Raw genomic sequence first — 27,953 nt, forward strand, 5'->3', positions numbered from 1 at the left:
GGATAAGCAGAGTGTGAGAAGATCCCTGTGTGGACCTCACTGTGGAAATGGTCCTTCAGACATCTGAGATGTGGTAGCACAAAGTCATCACGCATTCCAGTGAGTTGTCTGGAGAGAAGCTGCTGTGCTGATGTGCCAGAATCGTCTTTGACAGTCACTGTACACTTGAGTGTTTCATTTGCTTTTACTTTGCCATCTTTAAGCTCTCAAAATACTAAAAGTACCCACTGTCTCCTGCAGGGGTTTCTCCCGGAGGGTATGTTTGACCGCATCCTCACGGGGCCGGTGGTGCGGGAGGAGGTGAGCCGGAGAGGGAGGCGCCCCAAGAGCGAGATTGCCAAGGCAACCGCAGCTGCCGCCGCGGCCTCGGCCACCAGCGTGTCCGTGAACCCGCTGCTGGCCAACGGATTGATCCCGGGCGTGGATCTGCCCGGGCTCCAGGCCTTACAGCAGAACCTGCAGAACCTGCAGTCGCTGCAAGTGACAGCGGGATTGATGGGAATGCCAGCTGGCCTAGCTGCTGGAGGAGAAGCCAAGAACATGGCTGCCATGTTCCCCATGCTCCTGTCAGGGATGGCTGGATTACCAAACCTGCTGGGCATGGGAGGACTTCTGACAAAGTCTACAGAATCCATTTCGGAGGAGAAAAAGGGAAACGATTCAAAGGAGGTGGATATAAAGAAAGAAAGGACAGAGGATCAAAATACGGATACTGGTGGTGAAAACTCTGTTTCAAGTTCTCCTTCAACATCCTCTGCTGCTGCAGCTGCCAATCCTCTCTCTCTTAACCCTTTACTTTTGTCCAACATACTTTACCCAGGGATGCTTCTCACTCCAGGCCTTAATCTTCATATCCCAGCTTTGTCTCAGTCTAATATTTTTGATGTACAGAACAGTGAAAGCAATGACACAGGCTCAGCCAAGCCCACAGAAGAAAAGGAGGAAAATTCTAGGGTTAGAGATCAGGAAGACAAAGGGGGAACAGAGCCAAGCTCTCACAACGAAAACAGCACAGATGAGGGTTCAGAGAAAGCAGATGCTTCATCTGGATCTGATAGTACATCGTCTTCATCTGAGGATTCGGATTCTAGTGATGAAGACTGACCCCAGACTCTGCACTTAAATTATAAACTGATTTTGAATTTATTCTTTAATTATTTCATTGTAAATAACCCAGTGTTGAGTGCATCAATGATTTACTGACCGAACATTTCAGTATTTGTTTAGAAGTGCAAACTGCTTTCAGAGACGTTTTGCATGTAATATTTCTTGAAGTTCATAAGTTTCTGAACTTGTATGTACTATCAAATACACAATGGTGTAAAATTACAACAAAAGGCATTATAATTTTGTTGGGGGGTTAATTTTATGAAAATAATGCTCAAGTAAGAGCTGTATATTTAATATATTTGCAGTGAACACAGAATACTTTATGCATATTATTGATTTAATTTGAATATAGTTTTACAGCCTCCTTGACACTTATAATTTACAGATCAAAACTCAGCAATAATTTGGGCAGCTAATGAATGTCATGAAAGCTGTAGAATCTACATCACCATCCATTGCTTTAATTACATGAAAATGCTCTAGTGTTGTGATGCACTGCTGTTTCCAATTCAGGTACAAGTGTGTTTAAAAGAAGATAAATTTTTCCCAATCAGCCAATTAAACTGGCTACCTGTTACCTCAGCTGAGTTAGTTTAGGAAGTTTACATTGGTTTCTATTACTTGTTTTCAGGTTTTGTTTTGTTTTCTAAAGACATCCTGTATAGCATGTTAAAATCTGAGTTATCTGAGATATGACTGTTGAGGTTTTCTTTCCCCCTTACTAAAACTGTTCTCTTGGACAGCAGTAAGGGGCAATTAAAACAAAAACTGTCTTATCTCATGCTACTTGGCACCATGTAGATCTATTTAGTTTACACCTTGCAAAGTTTTGGGCTCCCTCTGCAGAATTAAAAGTCCCGAAATGAGGAGTAGTTTCCCCAAGACTCAGAAGAGGCAAACTGTCGTAAAGTGCCACTGAAAAGACCTTTCAACACTGCATAATTCATGTAAAAATTGTTTGTTTGCTTTGTTTGTGTAGATTTCTATTTGTGTTTTATGTCATAAAACCTCCTGGAGTTCCCAGTTAATAATGGTAAATAAAGTACAGATAGTTTTGAACTCCTTTTGAGTTTAAACTTCTCTGCAGATTTAAATCTGACTAAATATTAAATATTATCCAAAATCATTATTTGGATCTCACTTCCTATATTATGCTGAGTTACCCACTAAAGAAAAAGCACTTTGAATAGTAAGGAAGACAAATTATTCCTAGAAACCACAGTAACAGGGCGTAAGGCATCTGTTTAAGTCCAAATCCTTAGAACCCTTTACTATATAAAATCTGTCTAAGATTTGATGTGTGATATGATTCCTCCTTCTTCTTAAGCTGCTATTACTCTGACACGGTCGAGGCCCAGATTCACATTTACAGAACTTCTGAACTGACTGAGACTTCAGTTGACCTTGGTTACATCATTTGTGGTCCAAGAATAGGCAAGTGTTAAGAGAAAATAGATACAGGTACTAGTGAAAGTCATGGAAAAAGCTTTACAAAGGGATAAATTTAAAAAGTAAAAAAACAAAAACTGTATATTTTGATATAGTTCTGTTGCTTGCTTGTACAGTAAAACAACTGTGTTGTTTTTTATCAAGAACTTTACCAATGAAATATAAGTTTCTATGTGCAAAATAACTAGCCCCATGATTAGAAGCAGTATTAGATGTAATTACACAAGTACCATTTGGATTGTGCTGGTTACGTATTTTCCCAGATAGTATTCTGATTTTTGGCCCTTCATGCAGTGTCTTAGCAATAGTGAAAATCAAAAACTGCCAAGAGAAGGGGGTAGCAATTCTTCAGCATTAAAAAAAAAAAAAAAGTATTTCATATTTAATATTTTGCCCTTTGTAATATAGCACTTTTATTTAACTAGGATGCATCTATGAAATAGCCAAAGTTTTACAAGCAGTTATTAACTTCATTTGCTGATGGAGTACGTCAACAATGCCATCATTTCCCACCCTTCCCCCACAAAACAAGTCCTAAATCTTGTGGCTAAAACCTAATTTATATCAGATTTATGAAATAAAGTATTTTCCTATTATGGTCAAGTGAGTTTGGTTACCATTCTAGTGATTCTTTCTATGTAATAAGGCAATTACAGTTTCAAGTAATGAAGGCTGGTGTAGACTTGAACATAATATATTTGGGTTATTTTTCATCAGTTTGAACCAGAAGGGGAAAAAATGTCCCACTATCAGCTAAACTATATGCAAATATGGTTGTATAAAGTTAAGGGTTATAAGGAAACCTCAGTAGAATTACACTAATACTGAAGTTAAAATTAAAAGGATATCCAAGGTGATGATAAAGTGTGTGTTGGTAGTTACTAAAAAAAAACCTTAGCTGTTATTGCCTTGTATTTCTATCCCTTGTTTCAGGCTTCATGATCCAAGTCTTAGTCCAGGTTTTTTTTGGACATTTGCAATATTTGCCAGTTGTGTTCTGTGTAGTCTGAATTTGCTTTCTGTAGTTGAACGAGCGTCTTAAAAAGTCATTTGTAATTTATTGAATTACTTTCTATGATGTTCTATAGAGCAAATGGAAGTTTAATTATTTTTTATTAAACATATTCTTTGACTACCCGTGATGTCGGCCTCAATATGTGAAAGTAATGCTGTGTAAGGATTAAACATGCATCTTCCCGCAGCAAGTTAAGTTTCAGTGCTAAGCTTTAAAACTGAAATTATTCTTAAGGTCTTTAAAAAAAAATCACAAACAAGCCAAGGATGTAACATGCACCACCCCTTGCTCAGGACCATGTTCTACTCTTGTAGAATTTTACAGGGAATCAATTTCCTCTCATTCTCTTGTCTTACAAAGAAAACAAGCTGTTGTTCCCAGCATTTCAGTACTCATGGTTCAGAAGGAATATACGGTCTAGGTTCTGGTCCAAAAGTTGCCTGAATTTTGAATAATGATGCATCTAATGTTGCAGGGTAAGCACCTGAGCAGTGAAGTACCTTCTGAACCTTTCTTTCTAAAACTTTACATTACTTCCCACATGTTTATTAAATCTTTTCATTATGTACACAGTGCTTATAATTGCTGTTTTTCATATATTTCACACAGGGCCACAGACTGTTCTGAACCTGAGTTGTCTCCTGATTGTCCGGTGCCACCTTGTTTCAACCTGCCTTTGCTTTTGAATGATTCAATGATATCCTCCTTATTTATTTCAGTCTGAATTTGTCTTCATATCGTGATCATCCTTTCTGAGCTTCTGCTTCCACAGATCTGCACACAGGTGATAAAAACGCACATGCACGTGAACCCTGTTCTCAAGTTCTCCCCTGTTTCTTTTTTTCCCTGGAAGTCCTGCAGAATCCCTAGTAGTACTTTTTAAATTTATTTTTAGAGTCTATAAATTGAAATACAAGTAGGATCTATTTTTCAGTGAAACTGTTTCCAAGGAACAGATGATCCAGGAACTATATTGGTGGTTAATTTCTTTCACTCCTTTGAATTTTTTTGAAATGGTATCTGGATATGGTGATTAGATGAGACAGTTTAACAAGGTGTGCCACCCAAATTTCTGTCCTATTTGTTATATTTTGTCTCTGAAAAAATTATTTCCTCCATATTTTTAGTAATATTTTTTTCATTGATTGCTCTGTATCACAGTGCTGATAAGCCATCAGAATGAAGGTTTAGTTCTTACTGCCTGCATTTAAGCTGTAGTGAGATGAGGTGTGTCTGGTGTACAGGGTTAATATAAAGGGACCTGCAGCGTAGTGTTACATGAAATTATTTGTGGTGTGCAAGTTACTATCATTTAGTTGTATAAACGTTTTCTGATCTAGTACACCTGTAATTATCTTCTATGTGAGCAGGCTGTCTCAGTGCAATGGGGAATTTACACTGCTGTAGTTGTCCAACATTTAAAATTTTACATCTGTACGTTGTTGGGATATCGGGCTCATGTTGGTGTCTGCAGAGGAGACTAATTCTACCAGTGTAGCTGTGGGAGTTTACAAAACAACTGCTGGCTTATCTAAATGTCCCTAACGTTACACAAACAGGCAGTATAATTTCTTTGTTATATTTAGAGGAAAGGGAAATAAAGATAAAAGCTTTCCAGGGTTTTTTTATGTTTTTTTTTTTTCTTTAATGCTGCCTCCTTTCAGGCTCTCTCACACAAGGAGGGAAGAAAAATGCCATGCACAAGATCCCGCATGAAGTTACACTGCAAAATGAGGATTTGTTTTCCCTGCCTCCTGTCTGCTTCAGTTGTGAATGAGACCAACACTGCACAGTTCTTCTTAGTGTTCCAGGTAAAGCCTCATGAATATAAGGGAGGCTGGTTTGGGAAATTCTTGGGATCCTAATGTCAGCCATGGTGTATCATCTCTCTTTCACTAGTGTTTGCTGGTAGCATGTTCTCAAAGTCTTTTGTGTTCTGAAAGGATCTTTTGTGTTCTGATTTGGGAACTACCCTGTCAGCTCCTCTGCTTCACACTGTTTCTGATCTGTGTGCAGCTTCTCAAATCAGGTAGCAATATTACATTCATAAGCAAAATTTCTGAAACTCCTCAACAGTAAAAAAATGTACATTATTGTAGGATAGAGAAGCAGCTGTCAGGGATCCAGGCTGAGAGGGTGTTTGTGGCTGTAACTTGCAATATTGGTAGATAAAATATGGAGTCCAGTGGTGGAAATTATTCAAGTAATTAACAAGCCAAATGAAGACAAGATCAAAACAGACAAAGCCAATAAATCTCTTTTAATAAAGCGCAGCCTGTTTTATTGATCACAAACCTTTGTTTTTCCTACCTCTCTGCTTGGTGGGAACTTTACCAGTGGCAGCTCCTGCTGTATCTTCATAAGGTGTTGCTGTTTATACTTTGAAAACTGAAATTAATTGATTCACTCCCAGTTACTGGGGTAGCCATTTAAAAGCTTTGACTCAAACAAAAGTGCTTCAATAAAAAGCGAATCTTTGTTATGTTGTGGCCTTGTTTTGACATGGCTTTTTCTCCGTGATGCTCTGAAGCTGTGTCTGAAGAACCGAAGACTGGTTGTGTGAATGCAGAACAGAACCTGGATTCATCGTCTTGGGTTTTATCTAATGGTCTCTTACCACAGTCCTCCGGTCACGGGGTTTGTTTCTCTCAGGGAGATCTCAGACCCATGTGCAGCGTCGGTGACCCGGGTGTGCAGTACAGCCTGCACTGAGCAGTGTGTGCGGTGAAACCCCTCACTGACGCAGTGTGGCGGTGACACCTCGCCCCGTCCGTGTGCGGTGACACTCCTCACTAACACGGTGTGCGGTGACAGCCCGCACTAACGCGGTGTGTGGGTGACCCCCCTCACTGACTCGCTGTGTGCCCTCCGCTCTCCCCTCAGCCCGCTCTGTCTCCCGGCCCCCCCCACCCCGCGCGCGGTGCATGGTAGGAGCGCGTGCCGTGCGCCTGCGCGCAGGCGGGGCGGGGCGGCGGTTCGCCCCACCCCTCCCCCGCCGCCGGCCAATTAGCGGGCGCGGCGCGCGGCGGGGGCGGGACCCGCGCGGCGGTGTTTGGATGCGAAGGCGCGGGCCGTTGGCGCAGGCGCGGTGCGCGCGCGCGGCGCTGCCCCCCAGCGGCGGGGCGCGGCATGGCGGGCGAGGACGCGGCCGGGCCCGAGCCGGGTCCCGCGGGGGGCGCGGCCCCCGCCCCGTCCTCGCCGGGCGAGGACGGCGACACCCGACAGCGCTACGAGGAGCTCTGCAGGAGCCTCAACATGGACGAGCGCGCCCGCGCAGAGGCCTGGCTCAGCTACCAGAGCATGAGGCGCAACTACACCCTGGAGGTGCCGGAGGGGCGGCGGGCGGGGGGTCGCGGCCGGCCCGGGGAGGTCCCGGCGGGAGGTTGAGGCGGGAGGGAAGGGGCGGCCCCGAGGGCGCGGCGGCCTCTCCTTTGCATCGCCCGGGAAAAAACATCGCAGTTCCGAGCCATAGCGGGGGAAAGGTGTTAAAAATAGACGTGCCCCCGTCGCTGCGGCCCTTCTGCCGCCGGCACAGCGGCCTCGGCCAGCGCGGGGCCCACGGAGGTGCCCAGCGCAGGTGCGATAACATTTATTAGTTATTTATTAGGGGCCGGCTTGGCCGCGGCACAGCCCGGGCCGGGGGCCAAAGGGTGAAGGGTTGTGTCACGTCGCTCTCGCAAACAGGAACACGCGGGGACGCGCCCGGGGCTCGGAGGCGCCTTTATCGGGGGCGTTGAGCAGCGGGGGTGGCGCTGGTGATGAACCGCGTCTGTCCGAGCTCCCAGCGCTGCCCTGCCGGGACCAGGAGCGCTCCCAGGGCAGCCCCAAACCCGGGCAGATGCTCGGCCCTGCGGAGGGAGGAGGATCCTGCTCTGCCCTGACAGCGCCTCTGTCACACACACTGTTCGTGGCCATCGCTGCCGGGCCGGGATGCTCGGAGGGGATACTGATACTGCCCCTTCCCCCGGAGGTGTGCGCTCACCCGGCCCCGCGATACCACATAGCCCAAAAACCACAGCATCGAGTTCAAGTTTGGTTTTTACTTAATCGAAGAGGGGGAATAAAATTTCAGGTGTTCGTTAGAATTCATTTCTGTCTTTAGGTACCAGACTGAATAATTGTTCTGCTGTGCAGTACAGAGCAAAATGGAAACTTATGTTTTTCTTTTCCCACTGTGTGTTCAGGGCAGAGGAATGTTCTGGCAGCAAGGAAATGCAGCCGGTTTTTTTTACATTAAAAATCAGGGAAGTATAAAATGCTACAGGAGAAGAACAACACTAAAAATACATTGCTACGCTTTGGGTCAAGGATGAAATTAATGATGGTAACTAGTAATTTTAGTTTGGATGCAGTTTGGTATTAAGTATCTGTTTAGCACCTGTTTTCTTGTGGTTAAAAACACAAAGCACAACAGAACTTTGAAACGGCAAATCAACTTTGTCACTGGTTGAACTTCATCCGTTTAGGACACGGTTCTTTCCCCTGGAGTTGGGTTGGCTGAAAAGTGTTTTCCTTTTCAGTGAAGTCTTTTAAATGCCTGATGTTTTGATTCACAGGGAAACGACATGCATTGGCTGGCCTGTGCCTTGTATGTGGCTTGCAGGAAAGCAATTCCAACTGTGAGCAGAGGGACAGCTGAGGGAAATTATGTGTCTTTAACCAGAATCTTGCGCTGTTCAGAGCAAAGGTAACTTTTCTTTTTGGTGATTTTTAGACACTTACAAAATCTCAAAGACTGCTTATCAGCTTGTGAAATTTAGAACTAGAGAGCAAAAGCTAAATGTATTTCTTGTTTCCTGCTTTAAAGGTAGAATTTATATCTCTAGCATGTTTGTATCAGAGCTCATTGCCACAGGGATAGGGCAGTTCCATTTGCTTAGTACTATGCTCTAAAAACATTGATTTTCAAAATAATAGGTTGACTTCCTTGTCTCAAAGGAGAAAGAAGCCAGGCACTGAAGAACAGTCAATTTTTGAGTGTGCTAAATGTGAACTTGTCACATCAGAAACCATTTTTAATTGGCTGTGAAAATATTCACACAATCTGTCTAATTTTTTTGTGTAAGAAAACTTCATTTTTCACGTGTCCTTGCTTTATGAAACTAAAGCGATGCCAGAATCTGATAAACAAATCTGTGTCAAATGTGTATGTCCACAAAGCAATGAAGAGAAGCTTCCTGAAACAATTGACTTTATTTATTAGCAATCTATTTTCTAAAAATTCAGTAGATAAGCCCAAAAAGAAAAAAAAAAGGTAATGTTATTATGGACTTTTTCTCCCATTTCCTCTACTGTTGGAGCATTGCTGTTGGTTCAAACACTGCAAAAATGCTCCTCTATAAATTTTTGTTTTCCAAATCAGAAATTCAGGGAATTGAATGTAGGTAAATTTGTTCTGTGATCTAGGCTATCAAATACTAGTAACGCTGAAAGTGTAGATAAAGAAGCAAAAAATGAATGAAAGTCAAATTTACCAAGTGTAATTTGCTAAAACTTAGGATTTTTTCATACTTTGTAGAATATTTTTAGCATCGTAGGACTCAGCGTTCGTTTTATTTAAGTTAATAAATAATTTAGGAAAATGAAGGAAATCTGATTTTAGCTTAATCTGACTGTTGGAGCTGACTTTGTCTTTATGAGGAAACACCAGAGCTGCTGAGAGTACCTTGTTAACACAGTTATCGACTGAGGATCTAAAAATATTTTGTGAGCTGTCTGTGCTCATCCATGTTCACGGATGAAGGACTGGCTCTGAGTTGCTTGTCGTGTTTGCAGTACCATCATTTTATCAGTAGTTTGGGAAGTAAAAATTGCACTTTTTCTTAAAATGTGTAGTTTATTTCTGCAAGAAAAACAGCTTTTCACATCTAACTCATTGGGTATTTCCAGCTTGATCGAGTTTTTTAACAAGATGAAGAAGTGGGAAGACATGGCAAATCTACCATCCCAGTTCAGAGAACGAACTGAGAGATTAGAGAGAAACTTTACAGTTTCTGCAGTCATTTTTAAGAAGTATGAGCCCATTTTTCAGGATATTTTCAGGTATCCTCAAGAAGATCAACCTCGCCAACAGAGAGGAAGAAAACAGAGGTACATTTCCGTTGTTCCCAGCCTGATTTTAGAGCATTACTATAGGGAAAATGTAATGAAGTTGCTTGGTTGTTTTAGTTGTATTTTGGCTGTATTTTCACAGGAGTTGTTTATACTGTTAGAGTTGGTCTGTCTGTCCTTGCTTGCAGTAATTTTTTAATCTCTTTTTCAATTTCAGATCTGACAGGGTGAAGGAAATCCCAAAGCTGCCAAGTTTTTATGATTTGGGGAGTGGAGGAAAGGGGAGACAATCAAATCAGTGTGTAGTCAAGGGAAATCCTAATATTTCTAAGAGGAGAAAGGCTGGAAAAATATGATCCTTGTATGATCTGCAAAGCTTTAATAGCTCATAGCACAGCTCAACCTGTTTCACTGTCCAGTAACTCCCATGGTTTTCTTCCTAGGTGCAAATCTGGTGGATATTTTATTTTATAGTGGAAACTTTGTTTCTTTGTTACTGTTCATAGTAAGAATGCTGTGAAAATGAACCATTACATGCAGGGTTCCACTTGTGTCTGCACTAAACCAGTGTGCAGCTTTCGTTATTGCTTCAGTCAGGGTTTTGTGGGAGGGTATAAGGTTTTGGCCACGCTGTAGTAAAGCTTAATTTTCCTTTGGAATTATTGACTGGTTTATGATGTTTTATCAGTTTTGATTCATTGAACTTATTGGGTATCTTTGCTATATTTTCCTCCAAAAGACGCCAACCGTGTACTGTGACTGAAGTTTTCCAGTTTTGTTGGGTGCTGTTTGTTCATGCAAAAGGTAAGAGATCTGAAAGGGATTAAATACAGCAAACATGATGTTGTTAGTCCTTACTTTGTATCAGTCCTTAAAACACCGAAAAGGTGGAGGCGTTTCTGAATTCAGAAATGCTTTTGGAGAAGGGGCCTTCTCACAACAGCCTAAAGGATGTATTCTGTCCCAAGTTCCCCAGCTACGTGTTTTACCACACTTCCAAGGTGAGAGTTAGTACTGTACTTTATTTCCAGTCATTTGGGACTTCACTTCTTTAGCACAGTTAGACAGCAGAGAGAGTAAGTAGGTCAGTCTGAAAAATCACAGGTTTTTCTTTTCCTTTCTTCTACGTGAAGATTGGCCAGTTGACAAGGTGCAAAGAGACTTTATGGGTCTTCCTATTGCTAAATTGTTGGTTGATATGTTTGATTAACTACATCATCAATTGACTGCATCTTAATTAGCAAGCAGTTTCAGACATGCTAATGAAGTTTGTGGAGAATACCACACTGGTAACCCATCCAATTCAATTTCACAAAAAAAAGAAAAATTTACACTAAATGTAAACTCTAAAATTAGTAAATGATTATTAAAGTGTGGCAGCACAAAAATGGAAACTAAATATTGACCATTTAAGGCATTAAGTATTCAGGGTTTTGTCCTCTGTGTTTTGAGGGGTGGCAGTAAATCCCTATCACAGCAACCAGACATCAGTGGCAGGTTCAGGCTTGTCCAATCCTGCAGACCATTGGGTTCAGCTTCACAAATGCAGAAAGTACAGGTTTGTCTGTACCTGCAGCACACACTGCACAGTAGAGGAGCCACTTGGTTTAGTGGTACTGCAGTTCTTGCCTACTATTTGTAAGAATTTGTCTTTAAACTTTCTTTCTTTCTTTAAAATCAATGAGAAAAAAAATCTCTGCTGCACCGAGGTAACTGTTTATTATTATTATTTGGTACAAGGTTGTGAAAGGGAGCAGTGAGCCATTGTTTGAAATGTCATTGGCAAATCATTGCTATGGAACTGCTGGTCCTGTGAAATTAGGTTTATTTTTGACTGTGCTGACAGGAACGATTGCCATGGTTGTGAAACTGAGCCTATGTTATGAGAGTTACTTTGAGAATTTAACTGATTAAAGTTTTGCTAATAGTATTTAGAATTTTCATTGCTCTGTTGTGAACCATTTAATGATTTGGAAATGAATGAATACAGTTAATTAGTGTTTTATGTAGGGTTCATTATTTTAAATAGTTTAAATCTGCATTGAAATTATTTTCCTTCTGACAAACGTGGAATCAGAAAATCTAATACAAATTTGAACAAACTGGTATTTTACTGGTAGAAAAATAACAGCAGAGTTTAGAAAAATTTTCTAATTATATATCCATTTTGATGTATTCTAAGTGAGTATATGATAGATATTTTTCAAGAATCTAAACCTGTGCTTCAGAGTGGGCTCAGTTAACTGGTTTGGTGTTTACCTGAGAAAAAAGGAGGGAAAAGGAGTGGAAGAGTATTAAAAGAGTAATAGAAACTTGCTGTGCATACAGATTAATGACATTTTGAGTTTTGGTATTAGTTTACAATATAGCTTATTTTACAGAACTATTTTTAGCAATGGCCACTCCTCTAAAGCAATATCATAAACATAAATGAGTTCAGTAAAGAGTAATAAATCTGAATGTAATCTTGAGAAAGGTGATAAAAGAGCAGAGGGGTTTTAAGGACTCTTTTCGACAGGAAGGTGATAAATAGAAAATATTTTGTAAATCAGAGATAGCACATTTTAACTCTTCTCTAAAGCACAAGAGAAATACTTACATTTATTACTGTTTATAATGAGCATGTCCCCAGCAAAACTTTTGTAAGAAAAGAGATTGTTAAAAAAAGTTATCTGACTTTGACTTAAATACAGATTCAGTCTGGAGAGTTGGGAGTGGTAAGAGGAGGTGTTTGCTGTTTCCAGGGCATCTGAAAACCTGGATCTAGCCTTGCCAAAGTTAAAAGTTCCTTGCAAGTCTTTACAGCAATGCAAAACTGGGGAAAAGGAGAGCCTCAGTCAGAACCTGTTCTTCCCCCTTACTGGCCTTTAGAGCAAGATTTGCTTCAGGCAGGTGCAGCAAGAATCTGTTGAAGGATGTGACACCACCAGGCAGAGGGGCTGCTGCTGCCGGAGTTATGGAAACACATTTTTCTTCCTTGTAGCAGTTTGCATTCTGCAGTTTGTGCTGCTTCAAGTTGTTTATGCACTGGTTAATGAGATTACTGTGAATGAGGGAGCCTGCAGTAGCATGTTTATCAACGTTTTGGTAAGGTTTGATTTCAGAACAGACCAGTGTATTTGAGTTCCTTCACAATCACTGTATTTTATTAAGTGTGAGTCTGTTTTACTGCCTGTGTTGCTATGCAGATATTTGTAGTCATCAGATCTGTTCCCAAGGCTGCATTATTGATTGTAATACACAGCAGTTTCTTGGTTAAAATATATATTTAAATCCATGCTAATTTTATGTCTTTTGTCTTTCTAATTTTGAAGGAAATTTTCCTATGATCAGTGATGACTTGGTGAATTCCTACCATCTCCTGTTATGTGCTTTGGATCTCGTGTATGGAAATGCTCTCCAGTGTCCTAACCGTAAAGAACTTCTGAATCCTAATTTTAAGGGTATGTTGGAAAAAACTTAATCTATCTGAAGCCTGCAAGAACTTCTAAGGCTACTGAAATGAGTATGAATCTGTGTGGCAGAGAATAAATTGAACTGTGTTGGTTTAAAGCATATGGGAATTAATATTTTCTGTATCTGGCTACACAGTTCCATTTCTGTTAATGCAGTAGGTAATAACAGACCAGTGGATTTTGTCAATAATGCAGTAAGTCAAGGATTTGATTTACTATAGAAATACCATTGAAGGAAGTTCCAGAGTAAAAATTCAAGTCAGTGAGGGTTTAATGTCAGTGAAAGAGTGCATAATGACACAGCCATCATTGGGACATGGTCAGACTGTCACAGCAGTTGGGAAAGATCCAGTGCTCAAGTGTTAGATTTGCTTCTCTCTCATTTCTGGGTTGCTGCTGTTGTCTTTCTGAAGAGAATAGAAATGTAGGATGACTTGATAACCACAAAAGCAAATAAATGGTGAGAAGTTTCCATTGAATTTCTGATGTAATTCCTTCCAGACTTACACTTCATTTGCAGTTCTGTACAGTATTGGCCTTTACTTTGCAGTGCTTTGGATGTGAACTGGGACCATTATCTCAGATATTATAGTTCACAAGTGTTTGATTGTTTTTCTGTTAGAATTGATATGTTTAATTTTCGTCATTCAGTCACTGATTTTTTTTTAATCTCTAACTCAAAATTTGCTTTTGATAACATTATCCAGTTGAGTGAGTGTTACATAATTAATAATTCTTTCAAGGGAACTAATTAGTTTACTGTTTTAATATCACACTACCTAGACTTTGCAGCATAGAATTTAATAAGAAAACAGGATATGGATTTGCAAAATCAAATAATACAGAATTCTTAATTGTAGGCCTACCTGAAGACTTTCATAGTAAGGATTATAAAGTATCATCTGACCCTCCCTGCATCATTGAAAAACTGTGTTCATTACATTATGGATTAGTTTTAGAAGCAAAAGGTATCAAGGAACATTTTTGGAAGCCATATATTCGGAAACTTTTTGACAAAAAGGTAGGTCAATAAATTTGAAATGTAGAAAAATGTCTCCTTACTCATTATTTTTTAAACCTTTTCAAAAAATGAAATACCCATCCTTTGTTCTTAACTGTCTTACAGCTTTTAAAAGGAAAAGATGAAAATCTGACTGGATTTCTAGATCCTGGAAACTTTGGAGATAGTGTGTAAGTCACTGTATTTGTGGTTTGCTTTGCATTAGTATCTCTCTGTGGTACAACTGCAGTTGTTATCTGTATCTTAGCACTGATCCCAGCCAGCTGCCTTATGTTTACTGATGATCCTGCACTGCACTGCCTTTCAGTCCCTTTGAGGTGCTGTGGTCTGAGGCCTGTTTGAAAGAGGAATGATGCTTCAGGATGGTGTTACCTGATGTCTGCTTTGATTCTTATGTTTCTATGTTTCCTTGTTTGTTTGTTTTTTCTTTTTTGTGTCTAACTCAAAGAATTATTATGAAAAAGGTGTGGGAGCACATGGGATGAGTGGGAAGTATGAGGGGAAAAAATTGGGTTTGATGGTGGTTTTTTCTTTATAAACCTAGAGATGCTTATGGGTAGGACTTACTTTTCTTTAAATGGTATAAAAATGGTATAGTGTAGTTTATGATGTGATGCTGTGTAAATTTTGAGGAGTTTCCAGCCAAATATGAGTTCTCAGTATTTTATTATCTTCTTCCTGCAGCTACATAAATGGAAAGGCGTCAGATATGGAGGGAAAATAATGTCCTTGCCATGGTCATGTTTAAGATACTGTAGATTTTAAAGGTGCTCCAATGCCTAACTCAGGGCCAGAAGTTTGAAGTAGACTGCCCACAAGCCAGAACTGTGTTCATTCTGTGAGCAGCTGAAGAAAATAGTCTAAATAAAGGGGGTTTTGCCTCCATCTTTCTCTTTGTGCTGCAGCAAAGCCATCAACAAGGCCTATGAGGAGTATGTGTTGTCAGTGGGAAACCTTGACGAGCGAATATTTCTTGGTGAGGATGCAGATGAAGAAATTGGAACCCTCACAAGGTGCTTAAACACAACTTCAGGAATGGAAACAGCTGAAAGAGTACAAGTGAAGCATAATTTGCAGCAGCATTTTGACAGGGTGAGTATAGCATGGTCCATGTTGCTGTTTTTATAAGGAGAATAAGCTGAGTAAGTCTATGTCTGATGAAGAAAAGCAGCTACTAAAAATTACCATCTTTACTGCTCAAGGGGACCTGGGAGTGTACACAACATAGCTGAGTTCGATTTTTGTAATTGATTACATTGCTTACTTTGGGGTTTTTTAGACATAATTTCTTCATGCATCTGGGTTTTCTTTGATTAAATCCAGTACAGAGGATATTTAGGTAGATTTTTAGGTGAAGATACAGAACAGGCAGGTCTCTGTGGTTGTTTGGTAGATGCTGAACTGTTGGGGCTCTCTGGATGTGTCTGTCCAACTTCCCCTTCCTTCATATCTCTGTCCCATATGCAGAGTATTTTGTTTAACATAGGCAAAACTCTGTGCATTCTTTTTCTTTCCTTTTAACAGATGGGCTTCAGGTGTTGATATTACATCTGTTTACAGTTCTAGTTAAATTACTAGAGAATGGTTTTCACCTTGTTGTCTAAAATCATGATGCATATATGTCTTTATACACGACTAATAAAATAGCACAGAATCCTTTGAGAGGATAAAGAACCCTACATGTTTCAAACCAATAAAGTGAAGACCTACAAAATTATCAGGCCTGTTGTGTGACCAGAGCAGCTTTTGGAAAACAGGCACTGGATTTGAATGCAACCATGTTGTTCATGATTACAGAATATCAAAATGTTCCTGAAGATGGAAAAGATGTCTTGTAGGATGAAGGAGACAAGACAGGCAAATAAAGAAGGATAAAAGCTGTATTAGCACAACTAGATTAGAGAGAGCAAAAGGGTAAAACAGTCCAGATCACTGAAATAGGGGAGCTTTTTCCAGAGTGAGAGTTGGTTGATGGCTTTCATCATTTCAGAGAGAAACGATCAAAATAACCTTATCTGCAAAATCAGTGCAAAATAGTAAATTCTTCACTTCTGATCAATTCTAAAGAAAGAATTAACCACTAAGTTCTGTTGGCATAGTTTGGGGTGCATAACCCTAGTAGGTTTCTGTAGTGGTGAAAGAGTGTGGCCTGTGTAACAGCAGGTGCAGCTGCGGTGCTTGTGCCACTGCCTGCTATGGGGAGCCCAAAGCAGGGCTGGGGGAACCAGACAGGAATAAAGCACACTTAGGAGAGTGGGAGGAAAATGGGAGAAGTATTAGGAACTAGACTTAATGGTAAAGAATGTAATGTATTTGTTAAAATAAGTAATTGTGTGGCTAGGTAATTAAAAGATGCATTGATTTTGCTGTATGCTAATTGGAGGAACATCCTCGATGTTAACTCATTTTGATGTGATGGCTTGATCTGATGCAAATGAATTAAAATGCTAATCAGAAGGACTTCTTATATTAAAAGTTAAACCTGCTGAAAGGAAACCCTGGCTTAGTACTCTTTTCCTATGAGCTACAGCTCCCTTTGGTACTCAAGGGATGGGAGGATGCCTGATTTTTTGGAGTTTTTTAGATTGGCCTAATTGTTTCACACTTCACTTCCAGCATCAGCATTTCAGCATAGGTCACATCCCCGTTAATACAGAACTGTTGGATACAAACATCCAAGCAGCACAGACAAGTCTTCCCTTGCTGGCTCTTACCTGAGGCCTCATCGAGTTTGGGCCGTTTGATTCTGAGCCATTTTTTTCCATAACACAGAGTAAGAGTTCTGCAGATTGATGTTTCTAGGTTAGGAACTTTATCAAAGTTTTTTAATAATGTACATATGTATATGTGCTTATTTTTTTATTTTTAGTCCAAATCACTCAGGATTACAACCCCACTCACTGGCCGCAAGTATGTTAAAGAGAGCAACCCATATGTGACACCTGTTTCCATGGCAACATACAGTTTGAGCCGCCTTCACACGATGCTGGCAGGACTGAAAAATGCCCCCAGTGAAAATCTGGAGCAAATACTCAAGTAAGTTTGATATTTAACCAGCCAAATAATTCTATTAAATAATAAACATTAATGCTTAAACATTGTAATTTGAAATGTGAGCCACACTTGAAAGGTTCTGGAGTAAAGTGGAATCCAGAGAAACATTTCAAAAGACACATTATTCAGACACATCTGTCCTTAGAGATTGATGGCTATAAGAACATACACCATTTGAAACCTAACAGCTCTGAGCTTCCTGAATTTCAAATTGCCAGTGTAAAATTTTCAAGACTTTTCTTCCTACTTAACAAATTGCACCATCTGGCAAATCACTCCAAAACCGTAGGAGATGGAAAACAAACCGTACTCTACATGTAGATAAACTGTTGCTTCAGGAACAATATATTTTAAAACAATTTTTATGTCATGTAGAAACTGCTGTTTGAATATCTGTCCCTGTTCGTGGAAAGATGGGCATATTTACTACAGTGTCTGCAATACTAAGAATATGCTGTGGATGTTTTACAGTATCTATACAGTTAGACACATATGGGTGTGTTTGTATTGCTTTGCAATGTATTTATATTTTCATACTTTCATCATGTTATAAAAATAGGAGGGTTTTTTGGTCTTAGTAGGAATATTATATTGAAAATGTTTACTTTTTATGTTTAGGTCATGTTCCAGAGATCCTTCTCAATCTATTGCAAACAGAATAAAAGAAATGCATGAAGTGTACTGCCAGAGCACACAGTCTGAAGGAGAATTCAGTAATTTTTCCAAAGGTGGGAAACATTGTGCTTAACTAGATAAGAATTAAAATGCCTGTAAACATATTCATCTCTTATAATTAACAATTTTACCAGCAGGTTATGTTTTAGCACAAGTTTCTTTTCTACTTCTCTTGCCTTTTCCTGTGTTCTTTGGACGTAGCACATTTCAATGCCACATAAAATTTTTTAATCAGCCTTAGCTTAAATCACTGCAATTTGATCATACTCCCAGAACTACAGAAGTTAAATGAAAAGCACTGTGAAGTGTTCCACTTTTTCTCTCAAATATAAGAATAGTAGTGATGGCATGGATTTATGGGATAGTAAAGGAAGGTCTGAGTAACTGTAGTCTTTAAAAACCCCACAGCAGTTTTGGTTACATACAAGAACGGATTAGTACAGATATTAAAATCCTGCCAGTATAAATACAAAAATTATTTTGCAAAATTGTCTTGATATCTGAAGTGCTTGAAGATGGATTGAAACTAAGGAAGATGCTCTTGACCTTATTTCTTAATGAGACCTTACTCTATTCTTATCAGTTTAGTTGCTTTAGTGTTTTCTGTTGCACAGTGCAAGTTGGATCCATTCAGGTATAATTTTCAATGTATTTTCTGAACTTAAAACATGTATATTATAGCAATGTTAAGGACTGTCATCAAAATCTGGGTTCAGTAGAAAGATATTCTGCTCTGCTTTCACAAGTCTGTGCAGTGTAGGAAGAGGATTCATAAGTTAACTTTAAATTACCTGATTTAGTCCTGAAAGTATTGTAGCCACAGCAGCACAGACATCCACACTAGCTCCTAAACTGTTGTGTCTCTGTATCTGAAGATGAAGAATGTAATACTTTTTAATTGCATTTCACAGTATTGCTTCTCTTTAAACTTCCTGCAGATGTTGCCAGTAAACATTTCCGTCGTGCTGAGATGCTCTACTACAAGGTCTTGGAGTCGGTCATTGAGGAGGAGAGGAGGACTCGACTGGGAGACACTGACTTATCTGTAAGGAAAACTAATCAAATGGTACCTCATTTTTAAAGTTGGACCTACAAAAAAGGAACACAGTTGTAGAGCAGAATAGTCAGCCATTTAAAAGGAGGGTAAATCTCTGAGAAGTAGCCTGTAAGTACATCTGAATGGAAGAAAAAGGGTACAAGAAATTATTTGTGTTTGCAAACACTTAGATACATAAAATTTTTAATGAGTAAAGATGGCTCATTTTGGATTCTGTTCTCTCTCTTACAAAATAACATCACTTTTTACAAGCTTGGTAATCTTGATGTTGAGGCAGAATAAAAAGTGTTTTATTGTTCTATAGTTACCCTGTAAATTAAGCTTTAAAATTTGCAACTCTTGCAGGCAGTACTGGAGCAAGACGTGTTTCACAGGTCTCTGCTGGCCTGTTGCCTTGAGATCATCACCTTTACATATAACCCACCTGGAAACTTCCCCTTCATCACCGAAATATTTGACATTCCAGTTTATCATTTTTATAAGGTAACGTGTTTGAGAGCTAGAAATGCTTATCAAGTCATGAGTGCTCATTGACCTCTATGACAGCATAGGATTGAGTCATAGTAATTCAGTCTAAATATTTCTAATAGCCTCTTCTTTCTTGAAAATCAGGAATTGGAATTAGATCTTTGTTTAATAAGAAATTTATGAAAGAAGTACATTATGCTGATCATAATTATCCACCTTACAGGTAATAGAGGTTTTCATTAGAGCAGAGGATGGCCTTTGTCGAGAAGTAGTAAAACACCTGAATCATATTGAAGAACAGATCCTTGAAAGTATGGCATGGAAACGGGAATCCATATTGTGGGACAGAATCAGAGACAATGAAAACAAAGTTCCTAGTTGTGAAGAGGTGAGCACATCTTTGTGGGTTTTAGATAGCTTTTGTAATCAGACAGGAGGCCTTGCGTGTCCCAGTATCAGTTTAATTCTACCAGCCCATCAGTGCAGAGGAAGCAGTAAATGCAGTGTGGTGTGTTCATGGTTGTCTCTGTAGAGACATCTGAAATGGAGACAGACAACAGAGATGATTCTCATCCAATATTTTGTTGGTGTAGCAGAACAGCGAACAAAATGGACAAGCAGGGAAGGTTCAGACCAGTCACTTACACTTGAAAAGATTACTAGGCAAGAAACATGGTAAAAAGTACACCCAGGAGAAGTCCCAGGAAGACTGTTACAGTGCTGGATCTTGCAGGGCAGTACAATCACCAGGCAGTTTTAGTTGGGCTTAGGGCAAGTTTTTCACTGTTCTTGATTTTCTCCATGGAGTTTCGATGTTCAAAATTTGTAGTGCAGTAGCTGTTAAAAGCTTTTAAAAATTTGTTCTGTATTTGTATTTGTTTCTATGTGATACAAACAGTGTAATCAAAGTATGAATATTTTAGGTAATGCCACCTCAGTACTTTGAGAAATCTGCTGGGAACAGTGTTGTGGGTTCCCCGTTGACACCAAGACGAATAAATGAGGTTCGTGCTGAAAGTGGAGGACTAGGAAGAGGTGAGATTTTTTTAAAAACATAACGTGCTGTACTTACTGAGACTTAAGTTACTTAAGTAAGCTTCTTAAATGTCAAATGTTTTCAGAAAGTGATGTATGTGAACAGTGTATGTGTATGTATACATATGTACGTGTTAAATAATACACACACCCCTTATGTTCTAATTGGTTTGCTTCTATCAATCAGGATAGAAGCTTCATTATATATTTAGTTATGTGACATCTCAAACTTTTTTCACTAGAATAAATAAAACATAATAAATTAACCTAGAAAAAAAGCCAGCATTATTGAAGAGTTAAGTCATCTCTAAAAGCAATCTGTATTTTTTAAAAATGTTTCCTGAAGAGCTTTGCATGACATATTTTAGTTTGCATTAGATTTCTGTTGTGTATCTGTATAAGGGATTATAAACCAAGAGTGAAATATATGTGTGTGTGTGTGTTTTTAATCCACAGGCCTTTCCTCACCTCCAGCCACCCTGTATGACAGATACAGTTCTCCTACAGCCAATCCTACGAGGCGACGCCTGTTTGCTGATAATGAGAACCCCTCTGACAGTGGGACCCCAGTGAGAGTTTCCCAACAGCCCGTGGTGAACACGGTGCCAGTGCAGAACATGAATCCCGAAGCCATGTCGGTGACTCCGGTGCCTGGCCAGACCCTGGTCACCGTGGCAACTGCCACCGTGACAGCCAACAACGGGCAAACCGTGACCATCCCAGTACAAGGTCAGGGAAAAGCTGCTGTAGAATTACTCAGGCTTGTTCCCATCAGAGTATTAGTACACAGCCAAGGGGAGATGAGGGAACAGTTGTCCAGGGTAGAAAAAAGTATGTGTAAGGATGTTTAGGAAACGTTGTTTGAATAGATGATTGGTATTTAAAGACAGCACAAGGGTGTTCTGACTGCCAGTATCTGTTTTATAAAACAGTTATTTCAGTAACTCCTGGCACAGAATAAAATTTGCATTAGTATGAAAACCTTAGTTCAACTTCATTATCTTCTTGTTTCATGATTAAAAGTCCAAAGTATTTTGATTAAACAATTTCATATATAATATACTAAGTGTATAGTTATAAGCAGCTAATAAAAGAATTACCGAAGAATTTCTAAAAACTCAAACAAAACAAAAACACACACACCTGCCCCCTCCACACAACTTGCTCTTATTTCAGACTCTTTTTTCTTAAATTACAGGTATTGCCAATGAAAATGGAGGAATAACTTTCTTCCCAGTCCAAGTAAATGTAGGTGCCCAGCCCCAAGCTGTCTCTGGCCCCATTCAGCCTCTGAGTGCCCAGGCTCTCGCTGGTACCCTGAACACCCAGATGACTGGGGCAGCACTGCAGTTGCCAGGCCAGTTGACTGTTCAGCAGATCTCCCCTGGAGAGCAGAGACAGAACCAGCAGTTCACTGCCACATCCATCAAGCCTCGGAAGACGGGCTCACTGTCACTCTTCTTCAGAAAGGTACTCATTTGTCCTTTGCTTAGTTTGTATTTTGGTAAATCTTCAGTGATTTTAACAATATATACTTACTAGTTGTAATAATAAGAGTGTATTAAATTTAAAAGTTAATATATACCTTTAATTATTCATACACATACCTGAAGGGTAGTTTTCTCATGGAGGACACTTCTCACCACAGCTGTCACATCAGGAGTTGTGAAGTAGATTCTGTGTTTGGCCAGCAGGTTTTTAAAGGTGTCCCTTTTCTTGAAGGTTCTTCCAAGGGAAGATATTCACCTTTGAGACTTCCTGGTTTATTCAGGTTTCTGTAGGCAATGCAGGCCCCTTTCTGTGCTCAGGACAGCTTAGAATTTAAGCATCAAATAAATGGTTTTCTTAGCTCTAGCACCAGGACTGAGAACATCTGTGTCTTGTAAGCAAAAAAAGTTAAATTTAAGTTCACTTATTCTTCTTTTGGCTTAGCATTTGCCCAAGTTCTGCAGGGTGTGCAAGTCTGAGCTACTCTTTGTGTGGGTAAGAAAAGCAGTGTTGCTCTGGCCCTGAGCACAGTCTCCATTCCAACAGGTGTATCATTTAGCCAGTGTTCGTCTGAGGGATCTCTGCGTCAAACTCGATGTGTCTGATGAGCTGCGGCAAAAGATCTGGACATGCTTTGAGTATTCCTTGGTGCACTGCCCTGAAATCATGATGGACAGACACTTGGATCAGCTGCTGATGTGTGCCATCTATGTCATGACTAAGGTAAAGCGTGAACGAAGAAAAAGCAAACAAACAAAAAACTTCTTTAATACTTAATATTCCAAATATTACAATTCCTCAAAGAAACCAAGTCAACCAATGCACACACAACCACCCCCAAAGAAAAACCCTGCAGTAAAACTATGAACCTTTTGTGTCCATCCCCTCTTAGGTCACTAATGAAGACAGATCATTTCAGAACATCATGCGCTGCTATCGGACACAACCGCAAGCCAAGAGCCACGTGAGTACAGTTATTATTAAACAATGTGGTCTCCGGTTTATTAAATGCCTTAGTTTATTTTGGCAACAAATTGCTTTGCAGAGTAGCATTTAGTATTAAATGGATGCAGTCTGTGAGCCATTCTCCTGCAAAGACAGCAGTCATGTCCAAAATCTTGCACTACTGAAAGCTTTATATGTTAAACTATATCTAAAATAGAAAATATATTTACTTAAAACCTAAGGAGGCAGTGCCCATTGGATAATATTCTTCTTAGGAGGCTGTATTTTCCCCTGCTAGAAGCACAAGTTTCATGCAGACAGTTGTTTGCTGACCAAGTAAGTGCATCACCCTTCCCTGGGACACCCCCCTTTGTCCCCGCAGGTCTATCGGAGTGTCCTGATCAAAGGCAGGCGCCGCCGCCGCTCCGGCAGCAGCGACAGCAGCAGCCAGCAGAACTCACCCACAGACAGGAGCAAGGAGAGGAACAAGGAAAGAAGTGAGTGATTCCACCCCAAACAGATCCTCCTGTGGTAAACTTGGACACAATTAAGAATATATCAGTAACATTTCAGAGTTGTTGTAACTCGGGGTTTATATTTATGCCGCCTTTGACAGTTTGGAGTCTATCCCCACATGCACTTTGCTTGGGAGTTTGCCATGCTGGCCTGAGCTCTCATTTCAGCTCACACACCCCCAAGAATGAGTCTTCGGAGAATGAGAGGAAATCAGGGCTAGCCCAGGTTGAGTTACTCTTATCATAACCCCCAGAGCTGCAGCAGTTTCTTTTGTAGCAGCTGGCTGTCTGCAGAGATAGGAACACCAGTCACAGCAGTGATTTCAGCATAGCTGACAGCTCTGAAGATTCTTTCCTTGATAGGTGAACTGACACATTTTCCTTGAATTAACTTTTATAAAGGAAAGCAAAGAAGCAGTGCTGTATATTCCTACCACCAGTTTTCAAGATATTTAATAGATGATAGTATAAGCTGTAGATATTAATGTTTTCTGTCACAGAGAGGTGGCAGGGAGGGGAGAAAAAGATTATATGTATTTTGCAACTTCCCACATTAAACTAGCAGGAAGTATTACCAAGCCAAGTATTTCTACTACTAGCTGCAAAAGACTATTGTTCCTTACTTGAAATGGTGCCAGGTGGCAACACGAAAGAGCTAGTGTTGTAAGTATAGCACAAATGTGTGAAAAATGGAGTTTCAGGTCTCCTTATATTGTGATGAAACTCAGCTCATACAGGACAGTTAGAAATCAAGTGTGTGTCTGTGCACACGCAGCACTGTGGTCTGTACCAACAGAGGCAGCTCAGGGATCAAAAGGAGCATCACTGACAGTGACACCAGACGCAGTGTTTCCAAGGGCTGTGGGATGGCAGCGGTGTCGGGCACTGAGCAGTTGTGCTCCCCCTGCAGGCAGCCGGGACTCCAGCCCGGTGATGCGCTCCAGCAGCACCCTGCCCGTGCCGCACCCCGGCAGCGCCCCCCCCACGCCCACCCGCCTCACCGGTGCCAACAGCGACACCGAGGAGGAGGAGCGGGGGGACCTCATCCAGTTCTACAACAACGTCTACATCGAGCAGATCAAAGACTTTGCCTTGAAGTACACTTCAAATGCAGTAAGTTAAATTCTGTGCTTTTCAGTAGTAAACATCTTTTTCTACTGACAGTGCAGTGAAGTCCCCTTAGCTGAGCTCACTGTAAGCAAATTCAGGGGATTCTGTTTTTATGACAACAACTTCACCTCAAGGCCATACTCTGCTGCTAAAACAGTAAGTACTTTCAATGCCTAATTGCTGTTTCCTCCTGTATGAAATACACAGCTGTAAGCAGTGTCATCTGTCACTTGCAGACAGATTGGAAAAGTAAATTAAAAAATACTAGCCCTATACCATAATAAAATTCACATTTGTTGTACATCTGTATGGTATCAGATGGGTGAAAAAAGCCTAGAGTGTTTAAGTGACCAACTCAGAAAAGCCTTGCTGCAGTGACACTGAGCTCAGGTACAGCTGTTGAGTGATTTCCTTCCCTCCCGGGCAGACGGACTCTCCTCCGCTCTCGCCCTACCCGTTCGTGCGGCTCAGCTCCCCTCGCCGGGTGCAGCTGTCCCAGAACCACCCCGTGTACATCTCACCACACAGAAACGAGTCTGCTCTTTCTTCCCAAGAGAGGATATTCTACTACTTCAGCAGCAGCCCCTCGAAGGTGAGACGAAAGGGTTACAGTTTAGTTTTATATTTAATTCTATCTTTTCTTTCCAGTAGTGAAATCAGAGTGGATTTCGCAACACGATGTTTTGTTTACCTTGTCCAACACGTACTTTGTCACCTGATGCTCATTGAACTGCCAGTTCAGCTACTGAAGTTGTAAAGCTGGATGGGCCTTTGAGCTCCACAGGCAGTGACACAACAAGCTGGCTTGAGTTTGAGTAAGACTCTACCTACTCTGGTAATGGAAAGACCAGTACAGTGATGAAGGCCAGCTGGGTACAGTACAGATCTCCACAAATAAAGCCTGTGTAGTCCCGTTGTAACACACCTGACAATAGTTCACATTATGTTGTGGTAGTCACAAAATGGTGAGAGTTAATTCTAGTTTTCTCCCCTCCTCCCTCCAGAGACTAAAGGAGATTAACAGCATGGTTCGAACTGGAGAAACACCCACCAAGAAGAGAGGCATTCTCTTAGAGGATGGCACTGAAGCCCCAGCCAAGCGCATCTGTCAGGAGAATCACACGGCCCTGCTGAGGCGGCTCCAAGATGTAGCCAACGACAGAGGGTCTCACTGAGCCCACACAGGTTTTCCCTTCCTGCTGCTCCCAGAGCTGGGCTGCTCAGCCCACACATGGACCCACTGAGCCCTTGCAAGTGTCTTCAGCCAGACTGTGCTCAGCCCCCTCCCTGCCCCGGCCACTGCCCACTGCTGCCTGACTGCGCTGGGTCCTCAGACCCTGCACCACCCCCAGTCAAGCTCCTCACAAGGCAAGTGACCCATCTCCAGCCTCCCAAAAGCAGCTGAAGAGCTTTTTCTTGCTTGGAGAACAAACCCCTAACACAGCTGTGTACCTTCCCTTTGCGCTAACCAGTCCCCTCACACTGTGTTTATCACCACTGTCAGCCATGGACAGGCACCTGGAAGTGCATCAGACACAGGAGCCACCACACCAAGATACCCAGAGCAGTGTCTTGGTTCCTGCAAGAACTACCAACAACCTCCTAGCAAAATCCAGTTCTGCTGGGAAGGGGATGATGGGAATAATTGTTTTGAGGCCTAAAGGAAGTTGTCTGAATGGATCCTGTCCATATTCTGGATGTTCATGTGCCCCTGAAAACTACCATGTCTGTGGCCCCTTGCTGTACAAAGGAGGGGATTGTGTGGGTGCATTGGTTTGAGCTGGACAATGTTGGAGAGTGAACTGATGTTCCCAAGGTGGCACTTTTGATGGGGCTGTGAAGCATGATTTTTAAGGCAGGTGAGTTTTGCTGTATATTTGCAATGGCACTTTCTAAATGTGAATATTTTTTGCAAAGGCTGACTTCAGCTGTCTTTCTGTATTGAACCAAGTTGACTTTTGTATTTATTTCAATCTGACATGCCATTGCTCCTCTTGTCAGCAAATGGCATGAAGAATTCATTGTAACTCAATGTATGTGCAGCAGTGAATGCAGGAAGCCAAGGATGTGTGTTTTTTTTGAGGAATTTTATATGCTCATTGCTTTTCATGAGTCAGGCACTGCCCCCCCTCTGTTACTCAACAGCAGGATCATGCTGTCCATCTCTTAAAATGTATACTTACTTTGTTTTTAAAGGACAGGGTTAGGGGTTTGGTTTTGTGTTGTTTTTTTTAAATGGACTAAACCAGGCTGCCTAGGAGAATGTCTCCCCCACTGAGGATGAGCAAGGGGTGCACATATTAGACTTACTACTTGTTTTCATGTAAAATAGTTCCCAAATACCAGGCTGCTTAGGAGAGCATCGAATGACTCTCACTGTACAATGTGCCAGTCCACTGCTGGGGACTGTTCTCCATGTAAAACGTGGCACAGGCATGTTCCAGAAGGTTTTCTAAGGAAGCAAAAACTAAAACCTCCATTTTCAGTCATTCCTGCCCTTCTGAGTAATAGGAAAATTTGAGGCTTAATTCCACTGTAAATTCAATTAAAGTAAAATTAAAGGATCTTTTGTTCTTACCTGCATAATAAAAGGTTGAAGTCCAGAAGTCATGTAGATGTTTCTGTAAAAATATTTATGGAAGTGTCAGACAGTTCTTGTTATTCTGTACCATTTACTTCACTTTGTATGAAAATATTGCAATTGTATTTTTCAATAAAGAATTTATAAACTCAGTTTTATGGTCTTGTATGAAAAAAAAGCATTGTATATGCAAGGCTACAAATAGTCTGCAGCTCTCAAACACCTGGTTTGATGGTTAGTGCAAAAGAAAACAACAAACATACAGCTGAGGTCTGCCAGGCCCGGGACAGTGCAAGGACTGGAGTCCCACAGTGCAATTAAGGGTTTAAAAATAAATAATCACACATTTTACCCACACCACGAGGGAAAGGATTTACTCTTGCTCCAGTTTAGTCACAGTGTTTGTTCCAAGTGTGTTCCCTTCTGCTGCTCTGGCAGAAGGGACAGCAGTGGCAGGGAACGCTGGGGCTCTGGCTGCTGCTCCCTCTGGCAGAGGAGGAGGAGGAGGAGGAGGGTGGCTGTCTCACCACACAGCACAGGAGGGCCCCAGAACAAAAGGGGCTTTGCCTTCCCTAGAGGAGCTTTTAATAAAAGGTCTCACACTGTAACCCAGCAGAATTATTTCCCATGTACTGTGTACTCACCTTCCAATGAAGTTACAGAGATTTCTAAGAATTCTCAAGTAGTTAAGAACCTCTTTGGCCACGGCTGGCTGGGGGCTGTACTTTCACAGCTAAGGACATGCTGGTTTTCCTCTGCATTTTCACCTATTGGACCTATTTTACCTATTTCATCCTCTTCTGTGGTTTCTGTCCCTTTCTGAAACCAAATTGTTAAATAACCCTCAGCTATAAATAATAATAAAAGCACAATTTGTAGTTTATGCTTTGAAACAAATGCTAAAAAACCCAAAACTCCCAACCA

At 40.8% G+C, this 27,953-nt stretch overlaps 2 protein-coding genes across 8 annotated transcripts in view; both read left to right on the forward strand.

Annotated features, from left to right (window-relative positions):
- The window catches only part of CHD9 (chromodomain helicase DNA binding protein 9), an 85,747-nt gene extending 82,053 nt beyond the window's left edge, over positions 1-3,694 (forward strand). For all 7 annotated transcript variants that reach the window (XM_027732328.2, XM_027732344.2, XM_039386173.1 and 4 more), the window contains one exon: positions 241-3,694. In XM_027732328.2, the coding sequence (XP_027588129.1) occupies positions 241-1,104 (864 nt within the window). In that variant the 3' untranslated portion in view covers positions 1,105-3,694. The remainder of the gene's footprint in view (positions 1-240) is intronic.
- A 3,025-nt stretch (positions 3,695-6,719) lies between these two features.
- On the forward strand, positions 6,720-27,181 carry RBL2 (RB transcriptional corepressor like 2). Its single transcript, XM_027732317.2, has 22 exons — positions 6,720-6,898; positions 8,131-8,261; positions 9,464-9,664; positions 10,365-10,429; positions 12,940-13,068; positions 13,941-14,101; positions 14,207-14,271; positions 15,007-15,193; positions 16,971-17,137; positions 17,774-17,883; positions 18,769-18,875; positions 19,233-19,370; positions 19,579-19,743; positions 20,279-20,390; positions 20,847-21,119; positions 21,589-21,860; positions 22,425-22,601; positions 22,771-22,842; positions 23,206-23,320; positions 24,249-24,451; positions 24,876-25,040; positions 25,453-27,181. Exons 1-22 carry the CDS (start codon positions 6,830-6,832, stop codon positions 25,621-25,623), a joined length of 3,255 nt encoding a protein of 1,084 aa, XP_027588118.1. The 5' UTR covers positions 6,720-6,829; the 3' UTR covers positions 25,624-27,181.
- The last annotated feature ends 772 nt before the right edge of the window (positions 27,182-27,953 follow it).

This window comes from Pipra filicauda, unplaced genomic scaffold (assembly GCF_003945595.2).
Source record: "Pipra filicauda isolate LSUMZ 115617 unplaced genomic scaffold, ASM394559v2 scaffold46_size3722508_pilon, whole genome shotgun sequence".
NCBI classification, from domain to species: Eukaryota; Metazoa; Chordata; class Aves; order Passeriformes; family Pipridae; genus Pipra; species Pipra filicauda.

Excerpts from the sequence above, each read along its gene's own strand:
- RBL2 (XM_027732317.2), top strand. The coding sequence starts at position 6,830 with ATGGACGAGCGCGCCCGCGCAGAGGCCTGGCTCAGCTACCAGAGCATG. Across the intron at positions 10,430-12,939 it reads GCTGTTTGTTCATGCAAAAG|GAAATTTTCCTATGATCAGT; the intron begins GTAAGAGATCTG and ends CTAATTTTGAAG. Across the intron at positions 21,120-21,588 it reads CGTGACCATCCCAGTACAAG|GTATTGCCAATGAAAATGGA; the intron begins GTCAGGGAAAAG and ends CTTAAATTACAG.